Source organism: Pipistrellus kuhlii, unplaced genomic scaffold (genome assembly GCF_014108245.1).
Source record: "Pipistrellus kuhlii isolate mPipKuh1 unplaced genomic scaffold, mPipKuh1.p scaffold_m20_p_16, whole genome shotgun sequence".
Taxonomy (NCBI): Eukaryota; Metazoa; Chordata; class Mammalia; order Chiroptera; family Vespertilionidae; genus Pipistrellus; species Pipistrellus kuhlii.
The window spans coordinates 20,161,456-20,184,112 of NW_023425471.1; the positions used below are offsets into that span (position 1 = coordinate 20,161,456).

The window sequence follows — 22,657 nt, forward strand, 5'->3', positions numbered from 1 at the left end:
TGAGAAAGATATAAATAATATCATAATATTTCTCATGGTGTTTGACATATTGTTGAAAGGCCATCACTGTACTTCATACACTGTTGGAAAATGATAAAATACTATAATTACCAGGCCATTTATCACATAGAGTTAACATGAAGCTACAGAGTTTCATCCCTAAAGTGATTTGGGATGACACGCAAAGAGTCTCTTAAATCTTCACTATTGATAGTGACATAATTAGAGATGTGTAATTAGAGTAGTAATTATTCACCAGCTAATGACCAGAGAGATGAATGATGAGACTTTGCACACCTTATTTAATGAATTATATGTGGTCAACATGCCATTCAATATAAAAATTATGGTTTATAAAAATATAATTTGCATTTTATTAACGTTCTTCCTTGACTTCTTTTCTAACTTAGATTGCTGTTGGTTTTACCTTTTCTAGCATATAGTAGGTTCATATCTAGAACTCAGTAGTGTGGAGAATGATCAAATAGGACTCAGGCAGTGATGTCTGTTTGGATGTGGAGAAAGGTATATGGTGTATGGTGTGTGTGTGTGTGTGTGTGTGTGTGTGTGTGTGTATGTACATGACTGATTCAAGTGTAAAATTATCTTGATATACTATTGTAATGCAGAACTTAAACCAATAAAGCAATTTAACAGTGGTATAGGTACTAAATATAGTTCTTCCATGGAAAATAAGTTGTACAGTTGTTACATAAGTTAGGCCTAATATACCCTGAGTGTTTTGTGACTGGTAAAAATAATAAGGTACATTCACAATGCTTTCATAAAATAGAGTGCAGGTTATAGAAGGTAATAGTACTCTCCATTGGTTTAATAACTTTTGCAGTATTGTTTCAGTTATCAGACACAGTTAAAGTAGGACAAACACAAAACAAAAACTCTTTGAGAACTATTTGGCAGCATTATAGTTTAAATAATCCTTGACCATTCTAAATGTTGGCAATCTTACAAAGAGAAACCTTAGAAAAGATACACTGTGTTTAAATATTTGAAGAAATGTAATGGGGATTAGATGATAGATTTTGTTCCTTGTTGTTTGGAAACAGAATGTCTCCAGCTACAGCTCTCCGGATAGAGAATGGGTCATCTCCGAGTAGTATCACCTTGGTAGTGTCTCCCTACTAGTGTCATCGGACACTATACACCATTTATCAGGGATGTTATAAGAAGAAGTTGTGTAAATGAACTCTTAGGCTCCTTCAATTCTTAACATTTCTTGAATCTCATTATGAACATGAACAGTTACAGACTGTGTTGAAGAACACACTAGACAGTGAACTTTACCTTCTCTGTTAGAAGCTTTAAAAGTAAAAAAATTAAACCATTAAAATAGATATGGTAGGTGGTTAAGAAAAGCAAAGTAGGTGGAAATAAAAATGATAACTGATTTATCTCTTGTCTCTTAAAGGCATCCAGGATATTTAAAGTTTTTAGTGTATTTACTGCATCTGAACATTTTATTTTATCGAAACACAATATTTTCATTTTTAGGCTTTCACTTCCAGTTATTGCAACAGCAGAAAACTGCATTCTTACTACTTACCCATACTTGGCATTTCATCTTGATGAGGAAAACATTACTGTAAGAAATGGTAAGTTGTATGTGACTCTTTACTATCACTGTATTTGTTCTTGTTATCCAAGGCTAACATCTAGAAGTAAAGTGACTTTAAATATTAACAGATATTATCCTGATTGTTGTGGCTTAGTTGATTGGGCTTCATCCCATACACCAAAAGGTCACCAGTTCAATTCCCAGCCAGGGCATATACCCCAGTTGCAGGTTAGGTCCCTGGTTGGGATCTATAGGGGAGACAAATGATCAATGTTTCTCACATTGAAGTTTACCTCTTTCTTTCTCTCTTTCCCTTCCTCTCTCTTAGAAAAATTAATAAAAACATGTTTAAAAAAATGAAAATTAACAGATGTTTAATAAACTCCTGCTATTACCAGGAGCCATATTTAGTATTGAGAGTTAAATATGGCAGTCTCTCTCTCACTCTCTCTCTTTTAACCCTCACTTGAAGATATTTTTCCATTGATTTTTAAAAATATATTTTTTATTGATTTCAGAGAAGAAAGGAGAGAGAGAAAGAGATAGAAACATCAATGATGAGAGAGAATCATTGGTCGGCTGCTTCCTACATGCTCCCCACTATGGATGGAGCTCACAACCAGGACATGTGCCCTTGACCAGAATCAAACCTGGGACTTTTCAGTCCACGGGCTAACACTGTATCCACTGAGTCAAACCAGCTAGGGCACCATTGATTTTTAGAGAGAGTAGAAGGGAGAGGGAAAGACAGAGAGAAAATATTGATGTGAGAAAAACATATCAACATGAGAGACACTACCAGGGTGACACTTCTGCATAAGCCCTGACCACGGACCAGGCCGAGGAGGAGCCTGCAACCTAGTTTATGTGCCCTTGACTAGAATGAAACCAGAGACCCTTTGGTCCGCAAGCCAATGCTCTATCCACTGAGCCAAACTGGCTAGGGCTGTTAGTGACTCGTAATTCCAAAAGTTGACAATTTAGTGAGGGGTACATAAATAAATTAATATAAACAGGATGGAATTAAGAGCTGAGTGTATGAGTGAATTGAAATATTAGGAATATAAGGGTGGTACAAAGGTTAATGCAGATGTTGGGGGTATAGGGTGACTTTATAAAAGAGATAACATTTGTGTAGAGCTTCACAAATAATGATCTTGAGCAGGAAGATTGAGGCAAAGGACTATATAGCAAAAGCATGGAGGTGTGATAGGAGACATAAGGTAGGCACTGTAGGGGCAGAGCCACACCACTACGCCATTTCTTCTGTTATAGTGGTAACCATCCGTGGTTTTGAGTACCAGTGATTAGGAAAGGAAACAATTGTTGGGATGCAAGATGAATCAGACTGAGAAGGAGAGAGGTTAGTAGACTCGCTTGGAGTTACTGCAGGGGAAATGTTGAGAAAATATAAAAACAATTGCCAAAGAGAAACTGCTGAGCTGGGAGAGATGTGAAATACAAGACACAGAAGAGAATGATGGATGGAGTAAATCCAAGGGGATAAGAAAGGATGGAGAATGGGAAAAATTCCCTCTGTATAATAGTTTGTCAAGGCCTTAAGTTTCAGTAATAAGGTCTTTTCTGTATTTTTAACAAATTTTCTCATATTCTCCACTTGCCTTTCCAAATGTTTACCATTCCTATGAAGCATACTGTTCTTCATCAGTCACAGGAAATGACCTTTTCTCTGACTTTACAGAAGAAATAAGGACCCATCAGGCAGGAACACTCTGAACTTCCAAATGCCATGCATGCATCAGAACCCATTATCTCTTCCTCACAAAGCTCAGAGGCAAGACTCTCTCCTGACTTAGGCCATTGATGATCTTATTTAATCAACTAACCTGGCTTGCTCTTGCTCTTTACTTCTGCCTCTCTCTTAGCTGCATTGGGTGAGTGTGCAGGATGACAACTGGGAGGACAGGAGATGATATTCTTTCAGGGAACTGGCTCATTCCCAAAGGGGAAAGGGTGAATTCAGGCCACTCATGCTTGATTTGGTCTTTCCAAACTTACCAATCAGATGAACCACTCAATTTCTCAGAAAGAGGGAGAAAAAAATAGCAAAGGAAAGTAGATTTTTAGAGTACTTCAGCTCCCTTTTACAGAAAGGAAATGTCCAGGGTGAGGAAGAAAGTTCTTCAATTACACTGCTGTACCTTCACTACTCAGCAGCAGTTATTGACTGTTTTCTCTCTCTGCCTAGTCCTGATGTTACTTTTTTAAATTTTTTTTAATATATATTTTGTTGATTTTTTTACAGAGAGAAAGGGAGAGGGATAGAAAGTTAGAAATATCGATGAGAGAGGGAAATCAATCAGCTGCCTCCTGCATACTCCCCACTGGGGATGTGCCCGCAACCAAGGTACATGCCCTAGACAGGAATCGAACCCGGGACCCTTCAGTCCACAGCCAACACTCTATCCACTGAGCCAAACCGGTCTTGGCTGATGTTATTTTTAAAAAAATATTTTTCTAATATACTGGGTAGAGATTTTAGGTAACACACCATAGAAGAAGCAATGGATAAAGTCATAGACGTAGGTGGAAATTCTATTTTGTGAGCTAACCTACTATTTTACCATATTTTTTTCAGTATTTTTATTGACTTTAGGAGAGAGAGAAAGGAAGAGGGAGAAAGAGAGAGAAACATTGATGTGAGAGCAAAACATTGGCTGTCTCCTGTATTATCCTATACCAGAGATCAAGCCTGCAACCTAGGCATGTGCCCTAACCAGGAATAGAACCATCAATCTCTTGGTGCATGGAACCATGCCCAACCAACTGAGCCACACTGGCCAGGGCTTGCCATATGAATTTATCTTTAATTGTCATATCTTCAAATATCTGTATTGAACAAAATGTGCATGGTGAGGGAGAAGCAGTATACTAAGAGTATGTGCTTATTTCAAAATACTTTTCTGAGGACTCATAGACTATAAATACCTGGAAATATTATTTCATTATTATTGCTATTATAACTTGTTATTTTATTACTCTTTTATATTTTTAATAATATCCTACTCAAAATAATGAGGAATTACTATACAAAATACTGCTATATGTTTAAAAGAAAGAAAAATAATATCTTTGTGTTTGTAGGATGATTGAGTATGAAGTATATTGGTTAAAATACTGCATTTATTTGGGTAATTATTATTCTAGAAAGACATCATGATTCTTAAATCTTCTAATGTATCTTTATAAATATATGGTGTCCTAAAATATATATATATACACTTTGAATAATTATAAAGGCAGTGTTTATTAAAATACATTTCATTTTCAAAATGTAATAGAATCTGCAGACATTGTTTATATACATTTTGGGGGATATTCTATATTTATAATAATAATTTATAATATATATTTAGTGCTTTCCAGGCATGTGGTGCTTTCCTAAATGACTTATATTTATTTCATTTAGTTCTTTCAACAACTCTGGGTTCAATACTCTTATTAATCTCACTTTACAGATTAGGAAAGTAACTCAAAACGTTGAGCAACTTGCCTCAGGGAATACTAACCAAATTTGTGAGACCTCAGAGGTTTCACACTTAGTAGCTACAGTGCTCTAGAGTACATTATGTTCAGTAAAGGTGAAATCTTAAAACATAGTATGTATATCTAAAAGTAAAACAGTATGATTTACTTGTTAGAGCTAATATGCTAAATAAAAACTATTATATGAATCACCAACTTAATTTGAAGGGTACAGATGTAGGTTTGTACCCAAGTAAGAACGTTTTATAAGTGAGTTGATAAGTAGAAAAGACACTGTCTAATGCATACAAGATGATTCATTCTATCCTTAAATTCTCTCAGATTCACTTCTGTGGTGTATAGTGGTATAGCATTCTGGAGCTATGTACACTTATTGGATAAAGGTTCTCCGGCAAATTCTAAACTGTCTTTGTATTGAAAAAGTGAAAGAAACATAGTATATGCTAGCATATTTGTATGTGTTATTCTTCATAAAATAATTCTCAAAACAGATTCATAAGCTCAGAACCTTTGGTTTTATTTTATGAATAAAAACATATGTTGCAGTCGAAACCGGTTTGGCTCAATGGATAGAGTGTCGGCTTGGGGACTGAAGGGACCCGGGTTCGATTCTGGTCAAGGGCATGTACCTTGGTTGCCGGCATATCCCCAGTAGGGGGTGTGCAAGAGGCAGCTGATCGATGACTCTCTCTCATCGATGTTTCTAACTCTCTATCTCTCTCCCTTCCTCTCTGTACAAAATCAATAAAATATATTAAAAAAAACACATATGTTGCAGAGAACTTGTATAATATATACTCATGGTTTAACAGCTCAGGAATTATAGTGTTAAGCTTTCAAATTAGATATTTGTAACTGTACAGGCCATGCTTTTCTGATAGAATTATATTAAGAATATATGTGTATCTATAGACATACATACACACATGTGGATGCATGGACAGACTGGTAGATACATGTATACAAATATACATACATAATCTACCATAGTTTACATCTAATGCTTTTTTCTTAGTCAGAATTGCCTTTAATTGGGTTCAGATTACCATAATGGCAAACTCTATCGTATATACAGCAACTCTAACTGGAATAGATATTGAAGGCTGTGCAAATGGTGTCAGCTGGTAAGGGAGCAGTGATTTCATTGCAGAAAAATAACTGGGAAGAGATTACATTTGTTAGTGACACACTTTTTTAATATTTGTTTTTGAGCATCATATATAACAATCTCAAAAATTTTGGTATAAAAACACTTAAATGTTTAACATATCCTAGTTTATGTTAAAATTGAGCATTGTTTATTCTCCAGAATCTTTGATATACTATAATAATTTTTTATCAAGCAAGGTTTTTTGATTCAGACAACTATATTACCGTTTATGTTATTTTTTTTTTATTTGACATCTTACATCTTTTACGTATAATGGACATTTAAGCTTATTTCTTTTATTTTGGATTGTGGATATATAATACATATATATGAATTTATGATATTTAGGTCCAGTAATTTGAAATTAAATTCAATAATGAATTTACCAACACTTGTTTGGCTTACTATGATGCAATGTGTCATTTGCAGAGAAGGAGCCCAGCCCTGTGAAGACTACAAATCATGCTTCACTTCTTTTTGAAAAAGATGGATTATCTCCTCCTGCTCCCCGTAAATCTGAGGATGCTGAGTCTACAAATAGATTCTTTATCGGTATGTGGCAAATATATAGTGTACCACTAAGAGCCATTCTGTAACATTATCTCTTTAATACTATTTGATTTAAAGCTTTGGTTTTCATCAGGAAATAAGAAATACAAGAAGAAAACCATGAATTTGTCATTAGTTTTACTAGTAGGTGGGTCATCTGCCTTGGGAGCTCTCTCCAATGATCTCAAAAAGTGATTCTCTAATGTTTTTGCTTCACAGTACACTTAGTATCTCAGTAATTTTCCCATAGGCCAAAAGATGTGCTAGGAAGTTCCATTTGTTAAGTGGTTTGGTCCAAAAACCGCTGAGTAGTAGTATATATGATAGTGAACAAATGTTGAGATGCTAAATATCCTGCAAAGACCCTATGAATTTGCTATGGAATCCCAGGTACCCTCTGACCACAGTTTGGGAACTGTCGAACCAGGGGCTTGTCTGCTAATTACCTAGCTGGGATTTAATGTTGCCCATCTTGGAAAGAGGTGCGCACAGAAAAATATGCCAATTTGCAATTAACTATTTAAATATTCCTGTCTCTGAAAATGAGTGGTATTGAAATTTTCGTTTTATTTAATGAACCAAATGAAATGAATTATTGTGGGGTTTTTGAATGAATTGTGCTTGTGCCATTATATAGGCAGATGTTTTTTTAAAGTATGATTATACCATTTTATATTATTGAAAATTTTCTTAAGAATTAACTCAAAGTGTTTTGGTTTATTGATGTGGGCTTCACTTGGATAGAAAGTCTCTTTAATCTGAAGCCTGTATTTTGTTTCTGTAAGATTTTCAGCTAAGTCTTAATTGTTTCTAACAAATAAACCTAATAAATGTTAAAATATTTTACATATATAATTGAAAATGAAGGGTTCCATTTTGGGGAGTGTTTTCCCATACAATTATAGAAAGAAAAAAATTTTAATGTTTTTTTTATTATAATTCATCTATTTTTAAAGTATTTCTGTTGGAATTTAAAAGTAAAGTATTTTCTTGTTTTTATTTTAAGATAGCAGTAAGTTGGATCAGACTTTCTTTGATTGCATAGAATAATTTGTAGAATGAGATCTATTTGTCTACCTAAAAACTGCAATAACTAACAGAATATTTTACTCTATGGTCAAATAACCTAATTGCAAATAAATTTTTTTTTAAATGTGAATTTTAGGAATTGAAGCAACACCTGAAAAAACGAGCTTGTCCAAAAGTGAAAAGCCAAAGAGGAAAGGTACTAAATTGATGGAAAAGGAGGAGGAAAATAAGAAATTTTGTCCTGATCCAGGAACAAAGGCCTATGACTTCATTCAAAAGGTTGTAAATGCAGTTGAGACCTGGTTCAGCCTCTTCGGCTGGCCTGACGGACCACATTCTCTTTCTGTTCCAGAGAGTATAAGAAGGTAATAGTTGCATTGTTCTCTAAATCCTTTGCTTTTTATCATAAAATAAAATATAATCTATTAATTGGGATAGTTTTAAGTGAAATACATTATTAAATTATTCTTAACTGATAAATTATGAGGAGACTATTAAGGAAAGCTAAAAAAAATGCAAATATAAATTCTTTAGTGGATACATACACTGAGTGGCCAGATTATTATGATCTCTGAACGCATAATAATCTGGCCACTCAGTGTATATCCTATATAATAAAAGACTAATATGCAAATTGTCCCCTTGACCATGAGTTTGGCCAGCAGGCAGGCTCGCCAACCGCCCATGCCCCCTCCCCCTGGCCAGGCTGACCAGTCTCTCCCTCTCCCCCACACACACACTGAGTGGCCCGATTGTTATGTGTTCAGAGATCATAATAATCTGGCCACTCAGTGTATATTTCTATTCCTTCTAAACATCCAAAGATTTTAGGCAGAAATGAAAGCCTCTGAAGCAGTTTCCTCATTCGTTAAACAAAGGGGAAATTATGGGTAGAAAAAGCTCTTTTAAACTTGAAACAAAGGGAAACCATATTCCTCTACAAATGACCTATCAGCTCTAGAAACGGTGGTACTAGTAAATGGGAAGTGTCAGTTTCTGTGACACTATCTCATCCTTGACAATACATTTACCTCACTCTTTGTGTGTGTGTGTGTGTGTGTGTGTGTGTGTGTGTGTGTGTGTGTGTTTTAATTTCAGAGCATGTCTAAAATAGTTAAACGGTATCAGTTACATTAAGTCACTTAATTCTGTTGTTAATTTACATAGGAAGTTAGGCACCTCCCTTGCTATTATGTTGCTGGTGTAGTGGTTCTCAAGCTCTTGTATTTCCATTCTCAGAACTGTTGAAACTTGCTGGACCTATGGGGCCAAATACTAATATCTAGCTAGAAGATCTATAATTTTTGCATCTGTATTTAGGAGTGAGCTAGGTTACATTGGGTCTGTAGTTTTCTTTCAATTTAATTTTTCAGTTTTTTAAATTAATAGGACAATATAAACTACATAGAATAATTTCACTAATATTTCATATTTGTCTATGGTGAGAGAAAATTAATGCAGCAGATAACCTGAAAATTTGCCAGCCTGATCATAAAATTATCTGATTCCAGGGAATTTTTAAGAGAAGCTATTCTGGTATAACTTTTCAGTATTTTGCTTTGGTGTTTACTTACTGAAAATGTTATCTATTCTGAGTAAATCTTTTTAAAAATATGGTTTTATTAATTTTAGAGAGGAAGGCAGAGGGACTAAGAGATCTAAATGTCAATGATGAAAGGGAATCATTGATGGACATTGAGCCTGGTAATCTGGGTAACCCAAGCATGGGCCCTGATCAGGAATCGAACAGTGACCTCCTGGTTCATAGGTCGATGTCCAATCACTGAGCAATACTGGCCAGGCTGTCTCTCATCCTTGCTGTCTTCTCAGCTGACCTTATTCTTGGGCATGTATCACAATTTGGTGCGGGCAGTATCAGGAAATAGAGATTGTATTGTCCTATTTAAAGAACAGAGAGCCCAGCCAGCGTGCCTCAGTGGTTGAGTGTTGACTTATGAACAGATAGGTCATGGTTTCATTTCTGGTCAGAGCATATGGCCATGTTGAGTGATGATCCCCAGTAGGGACATGCAGGAGGCAGCTGATCAATGATTCTCTCCCATCATTGATGTTTCTATATCTCTCTCCCTCTCCCTTCCTCTCTGAAATTAATAAAAATATATTTAAAAAAGAGCAACAGATAAATACATGGAACAATAGTTCTCTGGTCTTTACCTTAAAAATGAGAATTTCTGCCGAAACCGGTTTGGCTCAGTGGTAGAGCGTCGGTCTGCGGACTGAAAGGTCCCGGGTTTGATTCTGGTCAAGGGCACGTACCTTGGTTGCGGCACGTCCCCGGTAGGGGGTGTGCAAGAGGCAGCTGGTCGATGTTTCTCTCTCATCGACGTTTCTAGCTCTCTATCTCTCTCCCTTCCTCTCTGTAAAAAATCAATAAAATATATTTTTTTAAAAAATGAGAATTTCTACTCATGAGGCTAATGTGCAAGATGTGCCTTTCTAAGTATTAAAAGATAAATATTGAGAAAATGTATGTGATCTTTGAATAAATATGTGTAATAAATGTTTGAACCTCTTTCTTAATATCTCCTACACCATCTGGAGTTATTCAGTGGTTTTGATAAGACAGATGTCATATTTGCTAGTATTGTATTCATTCTCTCAGAATTATTTTAGGATTTGTATTTCTTTGTTAATCTCCTATTCTGTAGTTCACTGGAATAAAATCTGAGCATGGGAATATTTTATATCATTTAATACTAGAGGCCCAGAGCATGGATTTGTGCACTGGTGGGGTCCCTCAGGTTGGCCTGTGCCCTCTCACAATCCAGAGCCCCTCAAGGGATGTCAGATTGCTGGCTTAGGCCCGATGCAGAGTTGAAACCGGCAGTCTGACATCCCCCAAGGGATGTATTAGTGCATGAAGCTGCAGGTGGCTGGGGAGGAGCCTGAGCCTGGGCCAGTGCCAAGCCACTCATGCTCATCCCAACCCCTCCCACTCATCCTGACCCTGTTGCACCTGCGGCCACCTCTGCTAGGTAGTGCTGCTGCAGAGGCAGGAGAGGCTCGCGCCAATACAGCTGCATTTTCCAGCGTCTGATGCTGGTTGGTCAGCTGAGCAGTGCTCCCCCTGTGGGAGCACACTGACCACCAGGGGACAGCTCCTGCATTGGGTGCCCCCTGGTGGTCAGTACATGTCATTGCAACTGGTCAAATTGTCAACTAGTCGCTTAGGGTTTTATATACTAATATATAAAAGAAGCCTAGTGTATGAATTTGTGCACCAGTGGGGTCCCTCAGCCTGGCCTGCGATCAGGCCGAAATCTACTTTCTGACATCCCTTGAGGAGTTCAGATTGCGAGAGAGCACAGGCAAGATTGAGGGGCCCCACTGATGCACAATTGGGTCTGGGGAGGGACTCAGGAGGTTGGCCAGCTAGGGAGGGACTGCGAGAGTGCTTCAGGGCATGTCCAGCCCATCTTGCTCAGTCCTGATCAGCTGGACCCCAGCAGCAAGCTTACCTACTGGTTGTAGCATCTGCCCCTTAGTCTTCAGTGCACGTCATAGCGACTGCTCGACCAGTGGACTGTCTACACCCTGGTGGTCAGTGTATGTCATAGCGAGCTGTTAAGCACTTAGCATAACAATAGCACTTTGATTGGTTGAACAGATGACTAGATGACTGGACCTTTAGTATACAGTGGTGCCTCACACAACAAACTTAATTCGTTCCAGGAGCAAGTTTGTTATGCGAAAAGTTCGTTATGTGAAACGCGTTTTCCCATAACAATACATGTTAAAAAAAATAATTCGTTCTGTAGCATAAAATAAGCTAAGATGACATAAAAAAGATAAATTTTTTGTTATTATTTTTATTTAGATACATCTAAAAACATAATTTTTAAAAAAAAACACACATTTTTTAAATTTTAAGACAGACTAAGTAGAGTCTACCGAATCTTGCACATCTTCATCCATTTACTGCTTTTTGGCCGATGGTTTCATGAAAAACCTGTCCAAAGTCGTTTGTTTTTCTCTTTTCTCCAACATCTGCCGGAAATAACGGACAAGAGTATCGGAGTAAAGATCGTTGATCCTGTTTGCTTCAGCTGAATCCGGATAGTGGGCATTGGTAAACTCCTGAACTGCTTTCCATTTGACCAGGATGTTCTTGATGTCAGCAGTTGGGATTGGTTGATTGTTTGATTGTTGCTCCTCGTTATCAGATGACGCTTCCCTTTGAGCATTGTCCTGTTTTTTAGAAGCCATAATATAAAAAAAATATTGAGTTTAACTTAAAAGGACGACTGCCGTGATACGTGCGTGATTTAATTCGTAATGAAGAACAATTGCCGCGATACGTGCTTAAGTTAAGCGCAGTGACTAACGACTGCCTGCAGTGCCTGCGCGGAAGGATGCAATACATCGGCAGCGATCGTGGAAGCTCGGGCGAAGCAGTCGTGGAAGCTCGGGCAAAGCGGTCGTGGAAGCTCGGGCGACTTCGTTGTGTGAAACGAAGTTCGTTGTATGAATCATGAAATGAAGTTCGTTGTGTGCAGCGTTCGCTGTGCGAGGCGTTCTTTATGCGAGGCACCACTGTATTAGGCTTTTATTATGTAGGATAGATACTTGGCATTCAGTAGGCCCTTTTACTTAGAAAACTTATTGTTTAACTGTTCTTTTCTTCTATCTCTCTATTTGCAGTTCCTAAATCTCCTTTTAGAATTATTGTGGACCTGCATGACTGATTCTTTATATGGCTCAATTACACTGAGTGGCCAGGTTATTATGATCTCTGAATGCCACTCAGTGTATATCCTATATAATAAAAGGCTAATTTGAAAATTGTCCCCTCGACCAAGAGTTCGACCAGCAGGCAGGCTGGTCAATTGCCCAAGTCCTCTCCCCCTAGCCAGGCTGGTAGAACACCACCCATGCACCAGGCCTCTTATATGTATATATTGAGTGGCCAGATTATTATGCATTCTGAGATAATAATAAAATAATAATCTGGCCATTCAGTGTATATTTTCTTATTTTTTAAAAATATATTTTATTGATTTTTTTTTACAGAGAGGAAGGGAAAGGGATAGGGAGTGAGAAACATTGATGAGAGAGAAACATATATCATCTGCTTCCTGCACACCCTCTACTGAGTATGTGCCTGCAACCAAGGTATATACTCTTGACTGGAATTGAACCTGCAACCCTTCAGTCCCCAGGCTGATGCTCTATCCACTGAGCCAAACCGGTCAGGGCTCAATTATATTTTTTGTTTTTCATCTTTTTCTATTGTTTACTTCCTTATACTTGTAGATCATATCCATGTCCTCTTTCAGTCTTCTATAAAAAATTTGATTTGTTTTCTAAGAATTCAGTGTTATTCTTTATTTCTTTCTTCCTTTCTTTTCTTCACCCTCCCTCTCTTTTTTCTTTCCTGTTTTCTGTCTTTTTATTTCACAATATCATATTTTTTTGTGTGTTATGGACGCGTGCCTTCTCAAATATCTCTTCCATATATAGTATTTCTATTAATTATCATTATTAGCATATTATAGGTCACCTCCTCCCTCTGTATAAGCAGCTGGCTCTAAACTTGATGCCTCTCTTATGTTCCTTTAGGAAAATGACTTCCTTTCCCCCTGTGGTTTACTGCTATACCATTAATCATTTTGACTTATTCTTTAATACAATTCCACCCATTGTCTGTCTTATAAATATTCTTACTTTCCCCAATTTCAGTATTGTTGCAGATTTATTCCCTTTTTCCAATCTTTCTGACATTTCGGGTATATTTTGAGAGGGAGAGAAGGTAAGCACATATGCTTAGTTTATATTATCCTACACAGGAAGTTGCATTTTAAAAATAATTTTCTGCAGTTTTACTCTTCCATTTATCTTCCTATAGTTCCGACTTAATAACTCATCATTTCTGTTATTGATTTCATTATTGCTGCCTAATAATCCATGCCCTTCTGAACTTGCTTTGCAATATCTCTTACCTTATTTCTTTAAAAATAATTTTATGATATTTTAATTTTTTTGTTGTTTGAAGTATTACATATAGTAGTACATATATCTCCTTTTTTTCCCCATTGACTTCCCCCCGCCTCCCTATCCCCTGTCGCATGACCTCATCCACCCCCCGCCCCAAGTGTCTTATGTCTATTGGTGTGTTTATATACATGCATACAAGTTCTTTGGTTGATCTATTTCCCCCCCTCCCCAACACTCCCCAGCCTTCCCACTGTAATTTGACAGTCTGTCAAGTGCTTTATTGCCACTGTATCTATCTTTTTACTCATCAGATTATAATGTTCTTTATTTCCCATACATGAGTGAGATCATGTGGTATTTTTTCTTTCATTGCCTGGCTTATTTCACTTAACATAATGCTCTCCAGCTCTCTTCATGTTGTTGCAAATGGTAAGAGTTCTTTCTTTTGTACAACAGCATAGAATTCCATTGCGTAGATGTTCCACTGTTTTTTAATCCACTCATCTGCTGATGGACACTTAGGCTATTTTTAAATCTTAGCTATAGTAAATTGTGCTGCTATGACCATAGGGTTACATATATCCTTTCTGGTTGGTGTTTCTAGTTTCTTGGGATATATTCCTAGAAGTGGGATCACTGGGTCAAATGGGAGTTCCATTTTTAGATTTTTGAGGAAACTCCATACTGTTCTCCACAGTGGCTGCACCAGTCTGCATTCTGATTAGTAGTACAAGAGGGTTTTTTTTTTTCTCCGCATCCTCATGAGCACTTCTCATTTATTGATTTGTTGATGATTGCCATTCTGACAGGGGTCAAATGGTACTGCATTGTCATTTTGATTTGCATCTCTGCAGGGCGGAGGTGGTGGGCAGGCGGGGCAGAAAAGTAGAAAAGTTCCTGAGAGCAGTGGTGGGAGGGAAAGCATGGGGAAGGGGGTGGGGGGCAGAAGGGGTAGGGAAAGTGCGTGGAGGGGAGGGAAGGTGATGGTGGTTGGAGGGAAGCCTACTAGAAGCCCTGTTCTTGCAGGAATCTTCCTGCAACAGGCCCCTAGTACCTTAATAAAAAAATGGGGGGGGGGGGAAGATAAATATTGAGAAAATGTATATAAATTGGTCTTTGTGTAGACATTTGTGATGAATATTTGAAATATATCTCAGAAACATTATAGACTTTATTATCTTTAATTTATAGCATACAAAATTGAGTTTGGTGAATTACATGGCTAGTAGGTGATAGGTCCAGTACTGAATCCCTATACTGTCTAGCCAAGGCACATATATTTTCTAATCACAATCTAATCTTTTAGACTTTACAATTGCAACATTAGATAATGATATATGTTTTTAAAAAATCCTGGAAAGATTTGTTTTTTGTTTTTGTTTTTTTTTTTTATTTGTTTTTGTTTTTACTAACAATGGTATCTAAATAAATGAGTTCTGTCATTTCTTTTTTATTTGATTTGGAATAGAATTTTATATAGTCATTGGACACATTTTTTTCCATAACATAACATTTTGATATTTAAATGTATTTTTAAATTGTTTTCCCATAGGGATGTGAGTAAGATGCAAGCCGTCGGATCAATCTCATTAGATCAAAAACATGCCAAAGCGAATAATTTTTTAAGATACACTAAAACTATTTATGATGTGATACGCCACTTGAGTGGAATAATGCCTGATGGGGTTAATTCTAGTCAGTCTTTACCTGTGGATTACATTGAAAAGCTTGTTCAACTTCATTTGCAACATTCTTCACTTCTTGACTTTCTCAGGTAAGAGCAGATATGTGCTATTTTAAACATGTAATTATGCCCTGACATGTTTTTCTCAGTTGTTAGAGCATTGGTCTTCCTACCGAAGGGTTGTGGGTTTGATATTCGATCAAGGGCGCATACCAGAGGTTTGATCCAAGGTGGTTGGTGCTAGTGCTGGAGATAACTGATCACTGTATCTCTTTCACATAGATCTCTTTCTCTCTCTCTCTGTCTCTCTCTCTCCTCTCTCCCTTCTTCCTTCCATCCTTTCCTCTTTTTTCATTATTCCCTTCATCCCTCCCTCCCTCTCCTCCTCCTCTTCTCCTCCCTTCCACTCTCTCTAAAAATCAATGGAAAAATATCTTAGGGTGAAGATTAGCAAATAAACAAAAATGTAATTATGGCTTGGATAGAAAGATAAGTAAGTACATGGGTGGATAGATAACTAGATAGATTTTGATATTATTTGTTTTATTTCAGAAAATATTGACTAAGTTTCCACAATATACAGAACCCTGTAATATATACCTTGGAAAAATGATAGCAAATAAGCATTTCATGACTTACTGAATTTATAATCTAATGCAATAATTTTCAAACTTAGTATGCATCCAAATCATTGGGACGGCATGGTAAACATATTGCTGGCCCTTACCAACAGAGTTATAATGCTAATTTGCATTTATAGCAAGATTCAAGTGATACTGATACTTGTGGTCCATGACCTCATTTTGAGAATCCTCATTTAAGTCAACTATAAAAGCCATTGAACAGAAAACGGGTGTAACCAATAATTTATTCTTCTGATTACTGTTAGTATAATCTCAAGTTACGGGCATTGTGAACTTTTAGTCTGCATAGTTAAAATCTTTTCATATTAAGTTAATCGACAGGTGAAATTTTCCATAAATTGTTAATAGAAAACATTAGCCTTGTTCTTGCAGGAATCTTCCTGCAACAGGCCCCTAGTACCTTAATAAAAAAATGGGGTGGGAGAACATAAATATTGAGAAAATGTATATAAATTGGTCTTTGTGTAGACATTTGTGATGAATATTTGAAATATATCTCAGAAACATTATAGACTTTATTATCTTTAATTTATAGCATACAGAATTGAGTTTGGTGAATTACATGGCTAGTAGGTGATAGGTCCAGTACTGAATCCCTATACTGTCTAGCCAAGGCACATATTAGGAAAATATTTATCATCATAATGTCTGTGTTTCTCTGCAAAGATTAAATGGCAAGTGTCCAAAAAATAGAAAAATCAGTGCTCATTAAAACTCTAAGGGGAGTGTTGGTGAGTATCTAGCACTTCTTTTGCCCACATTTGCAGTACCAATGTTCACTGGAACTCCCCACATTCATAGGGAGTAATAATATTTTTACTTGCAATTTTTTATGCATCGAGGTTACTATAATAATATATTTACTTGCAATTTTTTATGCATCGGGGTTACTATAATAATATTTTTACTTGCAATTTTTTATGCATTGGGGTTACTATATTTTCAGATATATTATTATGTTTTTATATTTGGCATATTTGTGTATGGAATTTATCCCATAGTTGGCCAGAGATATTTATTTATCTTAGCGGGAATGGGGATGGAGATAAGAAGAGGACAATTATAGCAGAAATGCAAATGAAAGATTTGGTGTTCAGTTTTTTAAATTTCTAGATCACACTTATTCAGTTCCTAGGAATACTATGGTCTTAAGAACTAGAAATGGTACTGAAAAAAAATAGTTTTTATTTCTCAGATTCTCACTATCATGGTAATACCCCAAACTAGCTTGAGTTTCTTGTCACTTGGAAGAGATCTAGAAGTATGTAAATCATTGAAGGTGACTGAGGAAAGACATTGGCAGTCTATTATAGGAATTGCTGGGTTGGCAAATAAAGAGGCAGAAGGACTGGCTCTGGAGCCACAATATGAATGACATATGTATGATGACTGGAGAGTGGCTAAGTCAGTTAGGAGGGACCTCTTGGTCTTTAAAGGAGCTAAGAAGGGAGGTACAGATTCCCCAACTCAGGCCTCAGCAGCAGATATCCACATGGCAACTGGGCTTCACGTAGAGAGGGGACATTGCCAAAGAGACTGAGCATCCAGAAAAGTAGTCAGATACCTTTATGTACAGATACAAGAAAGAGTCTCTCTACCTATTCAATGTAAGCCCAAATTCATGATCCATGTCCTGAGACTCCTTCTAGAATTTGGAGATTACTCCTTTATAAAATAATATCAAATTAAAAATATAAAAATTAGAAATATGGCTTTAGAAGTGACCCATGAAAGTGAGGAGACCTGAAGTTAAAGCTTTGTTTACTTGGCAATAAATCTACCTCTTTCCAGATGCTATCTGGCAGTGGGTAGAGGAGGTCTGAAATTTTTATTGTTTATTGCAAAGAACAGAATTATCATAAAGAGACTGTTCAGGTGAGAAGAGACTAAGGTATGTAAAGATTCAAGTCTGCATTTTCTATTCCTCTATACCCATTCTGGGTGGGATAATGATAAATAGTATATCACTTAAGGAAAATAGCACACCACTGACTCATTCGTGATTCTGTATACCCCACTAGTTTGTGAGCATGTGAGCATATGAGGGCAGGAGCCACATCTCATTCTTTTGGCATCTCTTAACACCCATGGCCATTGACAGCACTGAATGGGTTCAGTGGTCATTTAATATTTATTAACATTTTCTTTCACAGAGCTTTGCTTTTTGAGCTCCTGTACTAAAAGGAATAAAACTTTGAAATTGAGTCTTAGACAGTTTAATAAGAAAGACAAAAAAAATTATGAAATATAAAACTAAAGGGTAGCCCTGGCTGGTTTTGCTCAGTGGATGGAGCGTCTACCTACAGACTGAAGGGTCCCAGGTTTGATTCCGGCCAAGGGCACATGTCTGGGTTGCGGGCTAGATCCCTAGGAAGGGGCATGCAGGAGGCAGTCAATCAATGATTCTCTCTCATCATTGATGTTTCTCTCTCTCTCTCTCTCTCTCTCTCTCTCTCTCTCTCTCTCTCTCTCTCCTTTTCCCTTCCTTTCTAATATATATATATATATATATATATATATATATATATATATATATATATATGTGTGTGTGTGTGTGTGTGTGTGTGTGTGTGTGTGTATAAAACTAAAGGGTACAGGAAGAAAAAGTAAAGCATTTGCATTCCAGGAGGGACTATATAACCAATGAGAATCAAGTTGGAGAAAATTAAGGTGGGTACTATGAATGTTATACATTGAACTTTATTTATAATACTAAACTATGATCTCTTAAAAATAACTTTAATTATTAAGACATTTATCCCATCATACCTATATTACTTTTCTAGGGCTACCATAACAAAATACCTCAGACTGGCTGGTCTAAACAATGCAGATTTATTTATTTTTCACAGTTGAAGGTTGGAAATACAAGATCAAGGTGCAGGTAGATTGGTTTCTTTTGAGGCCTCTCTGCTTGGCTTGCAGATGGCCACCTTCTCTTTTGTCCTCACATGGCCTTGCCTCTGTGTGTACATACATTTGGTGTCTCTCTCCATATTCAAATTTCATCTTATAAGCACTAGTCATATTAGATTAGGGACCACACTAATGGCCTTATTTTACCTTAATCACTATCTGAAAGGCTTTAACTCTGAAGTACTGAGGATTGTTTCAACATATGACTTTTTAGGGAGACACAGTGACATATGCATTGTATTATAAAAATATGTATATGCTGTTATATTTCCCAATACATTTTTATTGCTAAATGTGAAATAATATGCATAATATTTCTTGTCCTTTGTGCCTTGTCCTTTGTGACTGGATTTTGTTTTTCCAAAGTTCAAATGTTGAAGTCCTAACCTTTGGTGTGACTTCATTTGGAAATAGGATCATTCGGGATGTAATTACTTTAATGGTGTCATAAAGGTTGATCACTAAGCTAATAAGACTGGCACATTTATAAAAAGAAGAAGAGGTCCCAGAGATCTCTCTTCCTCCTTTTTTGTGGGAGCACAGAGAAAATATTATGTAAGGACACAGCAGAAAGTGGCTATCTGCAAACCTGGGGGAAAGATTTCACTAGAAACCAAAAATTGTTCTTAGATATTTTGGCTCCAGAACTGAGCAAATAAATTTCTCTTATTTAACTTACTATGGCAGCCTGAGCAGATTAATATTATCTAATATCAATTATCTAATATCCCTTGTATACTATCATTTGTTTATAACAAATAATAACTTTTATGATGTGATTAATTTTCATTGAAAAAAAAACTTATTTATAAATCCATAATATAAGAGTAAAACAGAAGCAGAATATAAACACTGTATACTCTAGGTTGAAAATATAAAGTAGGAGTCCTAGCTGATTTGGTTCAGTGGATAGAGCATCAGCCTACTGACTGAAGGGTCTCAAATTCAATTCTAGTCAAGGACACATACTGGGTTGTAGGCTTGATCCCCAGTAGGGGGCATGCAGGAAGCAGCTGATCAATGATTCTCTCTCATCACTGATGTTTCTGTGTCTCTCTCTCCCTCTCTTCCTCTCTGAAATCAATAAAAATATATTAATAAAAAAGAAAATATAAAGTAGGATATTATATAATATAAAGCTACTATAACCCATTTATTTTGAGTTTTCTTTAAATTTATTTAAGTGACTTTGTTCAAGATGACCATATAGGTTTCAGGTGTGGTTTTATGTTACAAGATCTGTATGCTGCACCATATGTTCGCTACCCAAAGTCAAATCTTTTCCTGTTACCATATATTAAGACCTCATTCTCCCCCAATCTCCTTCCCTTGGACAACTACCACACTGCTGTTTGTATTCATGAGTTTCAGTTTTATGTCCCACATAAGAGTGAAATCATATGGTTCTTAGCTTTTTCTCACTGACTTGCTTCACTTAGCATAATGTTCTCAAGGTCCATCCATGTTGTTGCAAATGGCACTATTTCATTCTTTCTTATGGCTGAGTAGTAGTCCATTATGTATATGTACCACATCTTCTTTATTCAGTCCTCTGTCACAGGACACTTTGGTTGTTTCCTTGTTTTGGCCACCATGAATAATGGCGTAATGAACATAGGGGTGCATATATCTTTGTGAATACATGATTTTGAACTTTTCACCCAGGAGGTGAATTGCTGGGCCATATTCTTAATTTTCTGAGGAATCCCCAGACTGTTTTCCATAGTGATTGTATCAGTCTAAATTCCCACTAGTAGTGAATGAGGTTTTCCTTTTTTCTAACCTCTCTAACACTTGTTATTGCATATCTTGTTGATAATGGCCACTTTAATAGGTGTGAGATAGTATCTCATTGTAGTTTGGATTTGCATTTCCCTAATTACCAGTGAGGGTCAACATCTTTTCATATATCTATTAGCTGTTCCTATGCCTTCTTTGGGGAAGTGTATTTTGAGGTCTTCTGCCCACTTTTTGATTGGGTTGTTTGTTTGATAATGAATTTTATGAATTCTTTATATATTTTGGAAATAAAACCTTTGTCATGAGCTACTGTTGGCAAATATCATCTCCCTTCTGGTTAGCTATCTTTTGTTTTGTTGTCAGTTTCTTTTGCTATGCAGAAACTTTTTACTTTGATGCAGTCCTATTCATTTATTTTTGCCTTTACTTCCCTTGCCATTGGAGTCAAGTTCATAAAATGTTCACTAAAGCCAAGGTCCATGAGTTTGGTACCTATATTTTCTTCTTTGTAACTTATTAGTTTAGACTTTATATTATGTTTTTGATTTAGCTTTTTTTACATGTGAAAATCTGTAATCCACTTTCATTCTATTGCATGGAGCTTTCCAGTTTTCCCAGCACCATTAATTGAAGAGATAATCTTTACTCCATTGTGTGTTTCTGGCTTCTTTGTTGAAAATTCTCTTTCCATATATTACTACAGTATTATATCAATAGCTGGGTTCTCTGCTCTGTTTGATTAATCTGTGTGTCAATTTCTCTGGCAATACTATCCTGTTAGATTACCATAGTTCTGTAGTATAATTTAAAGTCAGGTAGCGTGATTCCTCCTGCTTTGTTATTTTTTTCTCAGTATTGCTTGGTTATTTGGTGTTTTTGGTGATTCCATACAAATCCGATGATTTCTTTTTCTATCTCTTTAAAAAAATGACTTGGATTTTAATGGAGATTGCATTGAAACTGTTCATTAATTTGGGTGATATGAACATTTTAACTATGTTGATTCTTCCAATTATTGAACATGGTGTATTTTTCTATTTTGTTGTGTCTTATTCAAACTCTTTTAATAATGATTTGTAATTTTAAGGATATATTTCTGTCACATTCTTTGGTAGGTTTATTCCTAGGTATTTTATTGTTTTGGTTGCAAATGCAAAAAGAATTGTTTGCTTGTTTTTTTATTTTATTTCTTTTTCTGCAGTTTTGTTATTAATCTACAGGAAAGGAATGAATTTTTGCACATTGATTTTTGTATCCTGCAACTTTACTCTATTTGTTTATTGTTTCTAATAAATTTTTGGTAGAGTCTTTATGATTTTCTATATACAGAATCATGTCACCCCAAAAAAGTGATAATGTTACTTCTTGCTTACTTCCCTATTTGGATGCCTTTTATTTCTTTCTCTTGTCTTATTGCTTTGGGTAGTACATCCAGCACTATACTGACTAAGGGTGGTGAGAGTGGATGTCCTTATCTTGTCCTGATCTTAGAGGGAAAACTTTCAATTTTTCACCATTAAATATGGAATTAGCTGAGTGTTTCTCATAGTTGGCCTTTATTATATTGAGGTACTTTCCTTCTATTCCTATTTTATTGAGTGTTTTAATCATAAATGGATGTTGTATATTATTAAGTGCTTTTCTGCAGCTATTGCCTTTCTTTTGTTGATGTGGTGTATTACATTGATTGATTTGCATATGTTGAACCATCTTTGTGCCCCTGGAATGAACTGCACTTGATCATGATGTATTATATTTTTTATGTTCTGTTGTATTCAATTTGCTACTATTTTGTTTAGGATTTTACATCTATATTTATTAGAGATATTGGTCTATATTTTTTATTTTTTTGTGTTATCTTTGGGAGGTTTTATTATAAGGGTTATATTGGCCTTGTAGAATGTGTT

General features: G+C 36.1%; 1 protein-coding gene across 1 annotated transcript in view; it reads left to right on the forward strand.

Annotated features, from left to right (window-relative positions):
* Positions 1-22,657, forward strand: part of CFAP47 (cilia and flagella associated protein 47) — a 396,096-nt gene that overhangs the window by 122,448 nt on the left and 250,991 nt on the right. The window contains 4 exon segments of the mRNA XM_036439773.1: positions 1,513-1,613; positions 6,663-6,785; positions 7,948-8,176; positions 15,319-15,540. Of these exon segments, the coding sequence (XP_036295666.1) occupies positions 1,513-1,613; positions 6,663-6,785; positions 7,948-8,176; positions 15,319-15,540 (675 nt within the window).